Source organism: Glandiceps talaboti, chromosome 9, assembly GCF_964340395.1.
Source record: "Glandiceps talaboti chromosome 9, keGlaTala1.1, whole genome shotgun sequence".
In the NCBI taxonomy this organism is placed as follows: domain Eukaryota; kingdom Metazoa; phylum Hemichordata; class Enteropneusta; family Spengelidae; genus Glandiceps; species Glandiceps talaboti.
This window is the reverse complement of record NC_135557.1, coordinates 18,432,797-18,446,553: the sequence shown is the minus strand read 5'-3', so window position 1 is coordinate 18,446,553 and position 13,757 is coordinate 18,432,797. Positions and strand designations below refer to the sequence as shown.

The window sequence follows — 13,757 nt, the reverse complement described above, 5'->3', positions numbered from 1 at the left end:
TTGCGATACCAAAGCGCACATGTCCTGAAAATATTACTAATGTAGCTTTTAGTTATAATAAGTTACTGGCATATTTTCGATTGGCTACAAAAAAGAAAAAAATAGTTTCTCGTCAGGAAATGTCATCTAAAGTGGTGCAACTTTATCACCATTTTCTAAAACACGACTGGCTCAATTCAAACAAAATTTATTGCATGTGTTCTGTAGGGTAGTGACAAGAACTGATTAGGTTTCGGTAAACATCCCAAGAACATTAATGAGAAATTTACATAATAAATGGTTTTCGGTAATTAGTCTATATCTCAAGAATGCACACTTCCAATTCAATATAATTTGATACGTGCATTTGCGATACCAAAGTGCACTTGTCCTGAAAATACTATTGATGTAGCTTTTAGTTTAAATAAATTATTGGCATATTTTTGTAGGCCACTAAAATGTCACAGTACATGTTGTGGTTTGCCAGGAGATCACTGCAATGAGCAAATAGCAATCAATGAGAAAAAATAACTCATTACATATGTTCTGTTGTATTCCAACAATTGTCTGTTGGAACGACAATCTCAAAACTTTGCCCTTACGGAAGATATTCAGTTTACATCTGGTATAAATATGGCCTTCCTCCGAGGACCGATTTGTAACCAGTACATTGTAGTCCCAATAAAACTATATTATGTAAGATATATAAATCATAATACAATGTACACATGGAAATATTTGAACAATATGTATTTCAATAAGACGATATACAACATTATGTAATAGTAGTAATATAAAGAGTGCATGTAGACCAGTGTGCAGAAATTAAACACTTTGATTTCAAGTCGAATAGGACAATTTTGAAGAGGGACATCAATATAATGGTAACAAATTCAAAGTCATTTTGATATTTCTGTCGCCTGTTATTGACCTGTACATGTTGAATTGGACATAAAACATTACCAATTTAAGATGAGACATACTTTGAAATAGTATGTAGTTATGGAAATTTGCCATTTCAGATAAACATTAGTAATAATAGCAGAACTCCATGCCACGTACGTGAGTTTCAGAGTGGGTACTCAGGGATATTTTCACTCATGCTGTTTTAGTGTTTTCTGTTGTACTTTCTCGAGTGTAGCAAGTGAAAGTATGGCTGCATAGAAAACTGTAAGCACTCATGTAAATCCCCTGTGTATGAGACACATACACTCACATGTCATAGGGTTCTTTATACAATGATAGCAACAAATACAGGTATAAGCATTACTAATTACTTGTGACAGTATGCACAGCACAGACTTGGGAGGAAACACCACAAGACGTTCAAGTTGAATATGGATCTGAAGTTGTTTTAGATTGTAAATTATGTGGATTACTAGTGGCACTAGCACGTTGGGCCAAACTATCAGAAACAGATGAGAGCACAGTCGATTTGACTGTTGGTACATTGGAATATGAAGACTGGGCCAAACTCAATTATGATGCGGTGAGTATGATTTCTGATAGCTTGACTGTACACATTGAACGTGAACAGTTATATAATATTGAGAATGTTGCCTATCTACCTGGCGACGAACTTCCAGCATCACAAGAAATACTAGAATAGTTGTCAGTTTGTTGACAGTTTTCAAATAGGGTTTCAGCCCCCCCCCCCCCCACACACACACACAAACACACCTTGGGTACTGCCTAAGGAAGGTGGGTGAGCTATTGCACTGAATGAACATCAATTCACACATACTGCGATATTTATACAAGTGTTCAGTATCAAATTTCACCTCAACCTGACACACGTGACATGCACACTTTTTACAGTGTTGAGTATGACCAAATATGTTAATAACATTTGTCATGGGTCAAGATTCACTTCATGAAGGAGAGGGAAATGGGTGAATTCCATACCTTTTACCAACATTGGTAAAGTAACATGATAAAAGACCTTCACAAGTGCATTAGATGTTCTGTACTTATTGCCCATTTCACTAAAATGTCATGTTTGGTTACAGGCTACTGGATCCTATCAGTTGAAACTTCCAGCTGTAGATTATAGTAGAGAGGGTAGATACCAATGTACAGTGGCAAATGCAGAACCACAGAGTTATACTGCAAAGGTTGGAGTATGGTGTAAGTGTTGCATAATTAACATAATACTTGCGAGGTTTAGAAGCGCGTATTTTCGTGTGTTCGATGCGCCAAGCATCACAGTCACGTGATTCGAAGCAACCCACGCACTTTGTATCAGATGATGCCAAGTTAAAATGGCAGTTTATATGTTACTGTAAATACGAGTTAAGTTGTTGTCTTAAATGTAACTTTTTACATTAAAGTTCGGAAATGTAACTGTAAACTAATTGTCTATTTTTTTGGGGGGGGGTATTTGCGGGGAAAAGTTCAGTAGAGCAGGATTGATTTGAGTGTTTGACATCACATAGCGGAATTGAAGATTTGCACGTATTTGTGTTATAATTGTTATTATTATTATCATCATCCTACCTTTTCAGCTCCTCTTTCGTCGCCCTCAGTAGATGGAGAGGTTGAAGAATCAGTTGATGTTCCAAAGAATGGTGAAGAAGTAGTTGTCTCCAGAACGTGTACAGCTTCTAACGTCAAACCCAAAGCCGATTTGACATGGATGTATTCCATTACATCTGATGCTGGCACAAATATCGTTGGTGAGCTGCCCTACGACTTCGCGTCTGGTAGCCTTCCAAACGATAACGTACCAGAAGGTGTGGACAACTATGTTGTAGTCACGAAAACTGAGACTGAAAATGATGATGGAACTTTGACTACGGAAAGTGTACTCGAAGTCACGTACACATCAGGCGCAGACAGTACTGGTCAGGCAGAAGAGAACCTTAAGATTGAAGTTAAATGTAAGGCCAAACAAACAGGGTATGTTGAAGAGCGAGATACAGTCAGCAGTGCAGTTACTGTATCCGTAATATCAAGTAAGTTACATATCCATTGTTATAAAACATCTCCCTCATTGCAATGGTGGAATTGCCCAACTTACAAAAATCTACTTGTCACTTCACTTGGACTCTTCCATTATTGAAAAGGGAAGAGAACATCTTGTTTTGCAACCATTGCTGCTAGAGTTGCATATTACTGAAAGAGCTTCATCAATGCATTAATGGTATAACTGTTAGCACACCTTGTATTGTAACAAATTTCGCAGACGTATTATTCTACGAATGTAGGGGGAGTATTAACGCTGAATAATTACATCATTGTGTTTGATTAAGTTCCAGAAGAGGCCGATCAAACCATTTGTTTCTAATTTTTCGTTCTATTCATGAAAATATTATATTTGAATTTTTTGAAATGATGACATATGTTCTAAACATACTCAAAACAAAACACTTCTTTGAGCATCTATTTTTTTTTCTGGTAATGGCAGTAGATATGTAATTATGCTCATTTTACTGTAATGCCATTACTAATGGAGCATTGCATTTTTGCATTTAAGCAAGTAAGGTGATCCCCTGATGCACTTTCTTCAAATTCATATTCTGTCAGATCTAAATTTTCAATACAATCATTCTGAATTCATATCTTCATAGGTAAACCACAAGTTAATGTGAACGACGTTTATGGCAAACTGCTGAATGAAGACCAAGATTTCGTGTGTATAAAAGCTGAAGGGTTAGGTGCCACTGGTAACTGGATAGTTGACAATGAGTTTGTGGATGCAGCAATTGCTGAATATAAAGTCAGCGATAAAAGTGCTGTATATAGAATTACATACTGTACACTTAGTGGTGGATGTGAAGAATCAATGTTTTACGCACCAGTAGGTGAGTACCTAGAAATCAATCAAACTCTATGTTAAAATACATATTAGCCAAACAATATTTACAGAACGTACTTACACTGGCTGCAACTGAAGTATTATTTTTGGCGATCACGTAACCAACAGTGAACTAACTTAAAATTGTTAAAATACCAATTACACATGTTAATTAGATCCATTTATCTATAAGTAGTAGTACAGAAATTGTTATTCATGGAGGCGTTGATTTTTGGGTGCGGACCCAACAATCAACCTGGTTGTATATTTTGTACCATGGTAGTAAGTGTACTGCTCCACAAGTATTTTATTTTACTCTAAAATGATTCAATACCGTTCAAGGTGTACCATATTATGAGTTCGTCCTTATATCTAACAAAAACAATTAACAAACCTTGCCGTTGTGGCTAGTATAGCTTAAGTCAAATCGTTTTAATATTACGAAAAATATCCTTCTTCATAGCTGTGCAGCATAGTGATGGTTCACCGAATACATAATGGGACTCGTACTTGCTGTTGTTCTGCTGATAGTTGCTGTGGTTACCCTAATCGTTATTTTGAAAAGGAGAAGAAGAAATAAACAAGCGGAAGGTAAGCGTTATTTACACTTTCTTTTACATTTCTCATCGCACTCTGACCAGAGGTAAACTGAATGTCTCCAGCGAGGAGAAACTTGCAAGAGTTTTGTTTGTAACCCCCTCACACTTCGCATGTCATTGTACATGCATTATTGTGTAAGATGGTATGGTGTGGTGTGGTGTGGTGTGGTGTGGAGTGGAGGAATGGAAGCAATTCCTTCGCCTGAAACTATTCATCATAATGATACATAATTTAAGATGAAAACAAAATAAATGCCGCTGTGTTCCACAATGCACCCTTACAAGAAACCCCTCACTAAATACCTATACAGTATAGCCAATTACAGTATGGCTTCTGTACACGAATTCTAAGTTGAATACGTTACCCGGGTGTTCAATATATCGCACAAAATCGTAGATAATTTGATAGCAGTAATCAATACATAAACAGGAGAACCAAAGGCAAAAATAAGTCTCACTGGACATGTCCTCCAATCATTTCCTTTGTTCTCGTCGCTTCATTTGCCAACAATTGCTCTCCCTCTCTCGCTGAGGTAGTGCTTAATATGAACTTTGTTGAAAAATTTTGGTTATGAAATCTCTACATTCACTGTGACAATGCATTTGGTGACAGACTAATAACAATTTCATGCAACATATCCCATATCACAACATATCTTGATGTATATTTGTCATTTGGGCGCTGCACTTGGCTCAAATACAAATGAAGACGTTCAGTCAAAGATGATAGATAGTTAGTTAAAATTACTTTGCCACACGTATATGCGAGAGAGAGAGAGAGAGAGAGAGAGAGAGAGAGAGAGAGAGAGAGAGAGAGAGTGTGTGTGTGTGTGTGTGTGTGTGTGTGTGTGTGTGTGTGTGTGTGTTTTATTCGATACCTCTATATTATCATGAATATCACCATGTCTATTCATGGCATGACATTACAAAATCTAATTAAATTCAGATGTAGTGTGTCGGGCGTGATTTATTTTTAGCTCTTGCGTTTATTGCCATTTGTGCTTTTGTGAGCGCTGGTTACCTATATCTGACACCTTACCATATTAATCAAAGAGTGTGAATACACATACTACTTATCTCTCCATCTCAATCTGAACATCTATTTATTTAAAACAGACGATGTCACTGCAGTGCGGTACGTGGAAATACACAATGGAAACAATGGGAAGGATCGAGGCGACAGCTTACAGTTAGAGGTACGGGGAATTTCAGAAATTAAACAGGCATAAGCAGAGTTTTTTAACATTTTAATCCAGGTGAAAATACTTACATAGAACATACATTGAACGAGCAGTATAGTGTTGATTTTGATGCATACTTTCTGTGACATTGCAGTTGTCTTCTAGTAGTTAATAAGTAATTACTTTAGTGGAGATTTCACTGTCGTTTTCTATTCACTCAGTCAATAAACTACATCACCGAAGGTATGTCTTAATACAACTTTTGCATCCAGTAAATTGTTATTGGTTTTTAAGTCTGAGTTGGAAAGTAAATTACCACAGCTACCTGTTTTACCTCTGCAACATTACACCCAATTAAAATGGATAAACTCAACTAGTGCCACTATAGCGTTCACTATATTTATTTGTGCTTCAATACACAATAGTACACAATAGAGTTTATATATGTGTCTCTGTGTCGTACTTTATTGACATTTCAAAGCACTTCATTTTGAAAGTTAGGCAATACATCGGATCGGCTGCAGTGCTATACAAGTTTGGGCTTTAGAAAGAAATAAAATGAGAGAAGTAACAACTACATAATACAACTTTGTTGTTAGATGTATTTTACTTCAGGAACCCTCTATGACGTTTTATTCATTATTCATTTCTTACAGAAACACATCGATTTCGACCCTACATATGCAGTTATCAATTGAATACATGTACACATGAATGAAACTATGAGGTTGCTGATTGTGATGACATGCGGTCAATGAATTCATTATTTGATATATATCCTTGTAAAATTTTGGTTTATTTTGCTGAATGAAATTAAAGCACTCACCTATCTTCTTTAAATAGCATTAATGTGTGTCAATTAATTCACTTTGTAAAACACAAACATTTAATTATTATTTGTGTTAACGCTTACTTTGTACACCAAGTCATTACAAATGCGAAATACGATGAAGCTAATGCACGTTTAATGAAACAATAGCGATTGTTCTTTTTCTCATATCAATATTATGAAGAGTTGCAGTAATTTCTAACAGTATATACATAATTCAATATTTGATAACCATAGTCATACACTATAATTTCATACATTTCTAACGCATGAAGGAATATTAAGGTAACATATTAAATTGCAACAGAGTAGTGGGGTTTTCAAATTTGTAACATTCGTCTATGTACATGTCACTCCTTAGATAGTTTATAACTTAACTGCACACAATTACACATGCATCAGGTCAATATCAACAGCAGTGTATGCTAATTAGACAAAAAAAATTAGTCAACTTTTCAGATTATTTCCAGTGTGTTTTAATGTTTTCTTTGATTAATACAAAAGAGAGGGGGGGGGGGGTTATTTCTGAAAATAGGAAAGGGGCGAGGTTTTATGAAGACAAGAAGTGGTAGTATAGATTACCATGCTCTGATTATGAATTCATGCATTACAGGAATGTGTTATGTAAAGAGTCGTATAGGGTGTTTAGAATGTTATTTTAATGTCATTTTTATAGTAATACAAAGAAGATGTGGACTTGGTAATGTTTTCTGCATACGCAAACGTGTAGACAATTGGCCAAATGTTCGTTTTAACCGGGAACCGAAAAATATGTTGGTCAATTTTCCTTGATTTCTTTGTATTGAATGATCATTTGAATTTAAGATATTTTAAGATGCAGTAATTAACAGCAGTATTATACGGTATAAGTTTATCGGCAGTGTGATTTTACTTTGAAAGTTTTGGATGGACCTGTATGTTAATGATTGACCTCGACAATTTAAAACTGTAATGGATTGGTTAATGCTTCGCTTCTTTTTCTGCCTTCTTTTTTATCGTTAAAAAGGTGTGGGTTTACATCATTATCAGCATATTAAAAATCATTGATGGTTACCAATGAACACAGTGTACAGTGTTTTGTTTTTCGAAAGGGTAAATGGCTGTATGACTGACATGTTTGTCACGATACCCAGAGTGTAACATAAATGTTAGATGAAAATTTGATTTTCATCGATCAAGACGTGACAATAATTAAAGTAATACTCATAAATGGAATGCATCATTTATGAGGATAACTCATAACACCAACTGTACATTGTATCTTTAATTTGTTCTTACAAACGTTTATCCAACTGTCTATCCAACCCTAGCCTGTTGTTATATTTGCAATATATACTATAATTCGGCCGTTATTATTATCGATAGAATGTCGAAGTGTTTGGAATCTGGAATCTTTAGATTTCCATTTATATCGTGATCGAACACAAATTATATCGAGGCTAGTGCTATCCCTCATCGACTCTTTCAGATCTTCCACGTTGGCATCCAGACTCTGCCTTGTGACTCTGTATTTGTTAAGTTATAATGATTTCACAAAAGTAACATTTATACTGCAAGTCAACAAATATATTTTTAAAGTATTTTGTCTTTTAAAACTCTAATAGATGAACATTTGAATTGATGTAATCCGTACATTTGTTTAAAAAAACATCACTTGCATGATTTCTTGCTGAAAACATCCAGAAAATATAAAATAAAATAAAGAAAAAAAAAGAGAACGGCTGATGTAAACTTTAACAGAAATACATCTTTGTCAATTTTAAAACAGATGTGAATGAGATGACTCCCATAATAGGCAAACAAACAAGCCTTTCAATTTGCATTCCTGCATGCGTAATGGCAATGAAAGATGCTAGGCTTCAATATTTGACACACACTACATACATATAATTATTGACTACAAATAAACATATACAGTGGGTTGATTAATAGTGGAAATGTGTTTGGTTGAAAGAAATACCCCAGTTGCATCTAGAGCAGAATAATATTACATTCTTTCAATCTTGGCTGTAATTCTTTACTACTTCACTGTTTAATTGTCAATCTTTTAGCTTTATAGTGGAATATTAGTTCACAATGCACTATGAGAAATATGGTATTTGGATTGAAGTTTATATACATATCTCATCCATACCAGATAACAATTTACATTGTTGTTATTTACATTTATATACATGTAATTTCTGTACTAATTTTATAAAATAACTTGATATTGGTTTGTTACATTTTAGGTAGAAAAGAGTTACTAAAATGATACATTTTGAGACATGCTATTGACATCACGATTAATTAATTGTAATATTATCAGGAATGCAATTAAGTTATTATATAGTGGTAACCAGGAAATCATAGGGAACATTACAAAAAAAATACTCCAAATTAATAGCGTTGTTTCATTTCCAATATAATTTTATTTTAATTTATGAATGCCACTTGTGTAAGTTGTGCACACGGTATATCGAGAAGTGGGCACAAGTGTAACCATAGTCGAAGTAATTTTGTTCTCCAAATATATGTGTTTAGTGGGTTTTTGCATGATAGAGTACAAAGGCTACATAAAATAAATAATCAAGATATCACTGTCATATCACACACTATTTATTATATTCTATTTATGAATTTCTATACATGGCTACATATTGTCAAGTCTATATGGAAATGTTTAAAATATCAATTTTGTATGGAATATGTGTCTCCTTTAAACTGTACATTGTACAACCTTTCATACATTTACATTTGAATACGTTTCAGTCGTTCACCTCAATACGTCACAATCGGTGTCCTTAACTGGTTTCAAGAAAGTGCGTCACAAGATTCTTTGACATAGTATATATAGACAGGAAAGTATTGCAGGCGTCAGCCATTGTTTATAATTTGCACAAATGACATCTACATTCTTTTGATTTGCATTACACTGTTTTAGTCCAAGTCAGGAATTTGAAAAAATACACCATTTTATAGTTGTAAAAAAATCATAATCTAGTATATATCTATCTATACAAGAGGTTTGTTCCACTACAATTTCGTTACTTGATACCTGAGCCAGAACACATAAATCAGTACTTAGCAAAATAGATTTCGACTGTGCATTGAACAAAATCGTAGTCATTTGCATGCCAATGGTGCTAGCTTGTTGACCAAAGAATTCAACAAAAGTAAGGTCACGAGACCCTTTTACTATGGCTTGATTTACGCAAGAATGAGCTGGGCTACCTGTAGTGTCAGACGAAAATAAACATGATCTGCTGTCAACAATATAATTCCAGGGTAAATTATTTACTATAATGAATTTTAGTCAGAGCCATGGTTATGATATTCTGGCCATTGTCAATCACACAAAAAGACAAAGTACAAAACTGACTATTTTCAAAATTTCATAACAATCTAGAATTCATAATTTAATATGTATACATATATTTACATCAGTATTTTGCTCGACCACGATTTTGTTTCTTGGTGTTTTAGCCAGGACACACAAATCAGTACTTAAGAGAACAGTTCTCAACAGTGCAGTTGAGTAGATTCGTAGTATTTGCATGTCAATGTGATTTGTTTGTCGACCCAAGAATTCAACAAAAGTGTGTGTGTGTTTTAAGTGATTTAGACAGAGAATATACTGTACTGCTTGTAGTGTCAGATGAAAATAAAAGTCGTCTGCTTTAGATAATATTGTGCAAGGGCGAGTCATTACGCTGTATCGGTTGACATATGAACATGTATTAAACAACTTAGAAGACTGGTAATGTGAGATTAGCCGTATAAGATATATAACTGACATAACAGGTATAATGCCATTTTGGGCGTCGTACATGTTAAGTGTAAAACCCATAAAATACCGAGAATTTATATTGCTTATTAAAAAGTAGGATTTTGTTTGTCAAAAGTGATGTTTTAATTTTGTTATTTTTTGTTGTTTGCCATATAAGATAGTATTAGTATGTGTTCTAGACAAAATCGATACACAATATGTATATTTACGTGATATTGTCGTGAATTACATTTATTGATTCATATTTTGTGTTATACGTTGTTGTTGTTAACATTGTTGCCGTTTCTGATGAACTCATTATATAGTCTACGTCATACATAATCAACCAATCAGCACGCAGCCCGATGATAAGGCAGACGATCAAATCAAAATTTCTTGTGTGATGTAAGTTTCAGTTACAAGTTGGAGTGCGCGTGCATTCTTGTGTGATGTAAGTTTCAGTTACAAGTTGGAGTGCGCGTGCATTCTTGTGTGATGTAAGTTTCAGTTACAAGTTGGAATGCGCGTGCATATAAAGAACATAGTTCCCAGTGTACTAGTACTACTTGCTTGTATTGCCATTTCTATTACTGCTGTTTTCCGAACCCCTTTTCATCCACAATATTTTCATAAGATTTTTTACAGCAGATTTTTTTATCCATGGCAACAGGCGGTGACCTCAATACGTCTCGGTCGTTGTTCTGAACTGGTAACAAACGAGAGGTCACGAGTTTGTTTCACATAACAGACAATGTATCAAGCGTCTTAACGTCTGTGGTTAGAAAAACAAGTACTGTAGTCGTCAAATTGCATGGTACTGAATGGTACCGTCAGTTTACGTGTTTGTCCTGTGTATGATGTATTAGTTTCTGTAACTTTGTTATATATTTTTTACTCACGAAACGTAAATGACGATTTTGATTTGCATCACATGGTAGGAAAAAAGCAATTACACTACTACCCACTGTACAGATTCCAAAACACAATCTAGTCTATTTAGTATAGTGTATATTTATCTACACCAGTATTTCGTTGTACAACAATGTAATAGCATACTCATGATAAACACATAAGTCAGTATTGGACACAACAGTTTTACGTCTTACAGCTAAAGTTAAACAGCTGCAGTACTGAGTATTTTGTACGTCTTGATCGTTGACGGCCAACTTCAACAACAGCAATTGTCGTTAGACCTTTATCACACTACATGTGTATGCAAAACAAAGATAAATATACGGTCGACAACCCAATGCGTGGGCGAGTCGCTGGACTGACACTGGATCAAAATGTTATAAACTCAGTTTATGCCTGTTTAATTTCTGAAATTCCTCGTACCTCTAACTGTAAGCTGTCGCCTCGATCCTTCCTATTGTTTCCATTGTGTATTTCCACATACCGCACTGCAGTGACATCATCTGTTTTAAATAAATAAATGTTCAGATTGAGATGGAGTGATCAGTAGTATGTGTATTCACACTCTTTGATTAATATGGTAATGTGTCAGATATAGGTAACCAGCGCTCACAAAAGCACAAACGACAATAAACGCAAGAGCTAAAAATAAATCATTATATAATTCATATATTCATAATTCACCAACCAAGACTGGATCAATTAAACCAATTGGTGTCACCTCAATAAAATTGCCATGGTAATAAAGATAACGAAATATGAAACAATTGAATGGTAATAAGCAAAATTACTATCAGCTAAGATTAACTGCAGTAAGATTATATTTTTGAAATACATATGTTTGTATTATTATATTTTAATTAATATTGTAAGTGGTGTATTGACTTTACTAGAAACAAATGTTACAGTTATCTGATTGTATTGCGGGGGGGGGGCTAGTACGATGCCACTGCGTCATAGCGTGAGCTTTCTTTAACTTTTAGACGTTTCTCACTCTTTTTTACCAACAATTTAGGTCTAGAGTTAATGATAACCATTCATATTTTCGAAAATCAATACTGATTCATATACAGTTACAGGCTTCAGCTCGAATATAGTGTTTGTTTGTTTGTCTGTTTGTTTGTTTGTTTGTTATTTCTTTTTACTAATGTTGATGGTTACTGTGTGAGGAAAGCATGTTGACGATTTGGTTACAGCCACTCCATTTGCTCTTGAAATCTACCTCAATAACGTTAATATACAATTATGGACGCCTAGTGTACGTCAACCCATAAAGTGGACAATTGTCAACACAACTGCCAAACGCACATCGAGTTCATGAGGTCAATACGATGCCTATTGCTTCCAAACACGGGTTACTGTCTTGGTTGGTGATTTATGAATGTAACGCCACCAAAATATTGAATTACGCCCTCCCAAAAGAAGATGGATTTGATTCCTCTTTCGGTTTTTTTTTTCTGACACATACGTTCAAGCTATCTTCTGTACGTTTTTAATATTTACGAGAGGTACTTTCTCATTTCAATAACCAAGGTTAATACACCTGGCTTATTAGATGATGTCAATTTAGTGCATTTGATGGATTGGTCGTTGACATAAATGTCGAGTGGAAAAATAAACCTCAGGCTATATAATGTTTGCATGGACAGGTAAGGGGCTAGTAGTGACATAATCAAGATTGAGAAACTGAAGTACAGTATCCATAGAAGATATCGAATAAGTAAAGCACTTGACCTGTAAAACACTACAGACGAAAACTATTAGAGAGTGGGGGTAACTGATAACGTACAGTATAATATGATTACGCTGGGTACATGTAAACATAATTGAATAGAAATGAACAAAAGTCCATGATAAGAGAAAAGACATATTTTGATTTATGAATTGAACAGGTACGTCATATCTAAGAATAAATAATTAATTGATATTGTATCCCATGAATTAAAAACTGTCACACAGCACCATGTTGGTTTAACAACCAATAAATATTGTCTTTAAAAAAAATAATATTACACGAAACCCTCAGTATTACTGTACCTCTATGATACTCATAGTTGTGACCTCATAAAACATGTAAATATTGATACAAAACGGGCGAGTCTGAAGACATACTGGTAGTTGATTGGTTTTCCACACGTCCATGTGGTTGTAAAGTTGGTAAAACGGTGGCAAATCAACATGAAACTAACGCTAGGATGTGAGTGGGATAAGTGTCATGCAATAAAATATGTTTTAGATTAATAAAGCCAGGGTTTACATGCTGACGTATTTTGCAATATTTTAAAAGTCAAACACTGCGTTAATGCAAGTATTCGGGTATTAATTCCTTCTGATTATCAACCGATCATCAACAAGTAAATAATATAAGTTGGTCTTTGCATCAAATATAGAAAGCACATATCAAACCACATTTCCGATTATTTATCGTTATCACTTTAAACATGTGTATGTTGATTTATGAAATAAAAAAGTATATTATAGCTTGAATGCTGCTGCCATCATTTCAATTGTGTCTCGCAGCATATCGAGTAACTGCTATGAAATAGTGAGATGACAAAGGACCCTTATTACCCAACTTTTCAGAAAACGGTGACCTTGTTGTAAAGGTGACATGTAAGACGTGTTTTCATTTGCATTGTGCAAAATACTGCAATGAGTGCAAATGACCTTTTGTGTGAACCCGGAAAAGTGACAGTCAGAGTAACTTTTCAGA

The 13,757-nt window shown here is 34.6% G+C and overlaps 1 protein-coding gene across 1 annotated transcript in view; it reads left to right on the top strand.

Annotated features, from left to right (window-relative positions):
• Positions 1 to 6,887, top strand: part of LOC144439702 (uncharacterized) — a 90,580-nt gene extending 83,693 nt beyond the window's left edge. Inside the window, exons 11-17 of the mRNA XM_078128938.1 lie at positions 1,266 to 1,468; positions 1,989 to 2,106; positions 2,484 to 2,933; positions 3,549 to 3,782; positions 4,239 to 4,366; positions 5,491 to 5,570; positions 6,212 to 6,887. Coding sequence (XP_077985064.1) covers positions 1,266 to 1,468; positions 1,989 to 2,106; positions 2,484 to 2,933; positions 3,549 to 3,782; positions 4,239 to 4,273 — 1,040 coding nt within the window. The 3' untranslated portion in view covers positions 4,274 to 4,366; positions 5,491 to 5,570; positions 6,212 to 6,887. The remainder of the gene's footprint in view (positions 1 to 1,265; positions 1,469 to 1,988; positions 2,107 to 2,483; positions 2,934 to 3,548; positions 3,783 to 4,238; positions 4,367 to 5,490; positions 5,571 to 6,211) is intronic.
• The last annotated feature ends 6,870 nt before the right edge of the window (positions 6,888 to 13,757 follow it).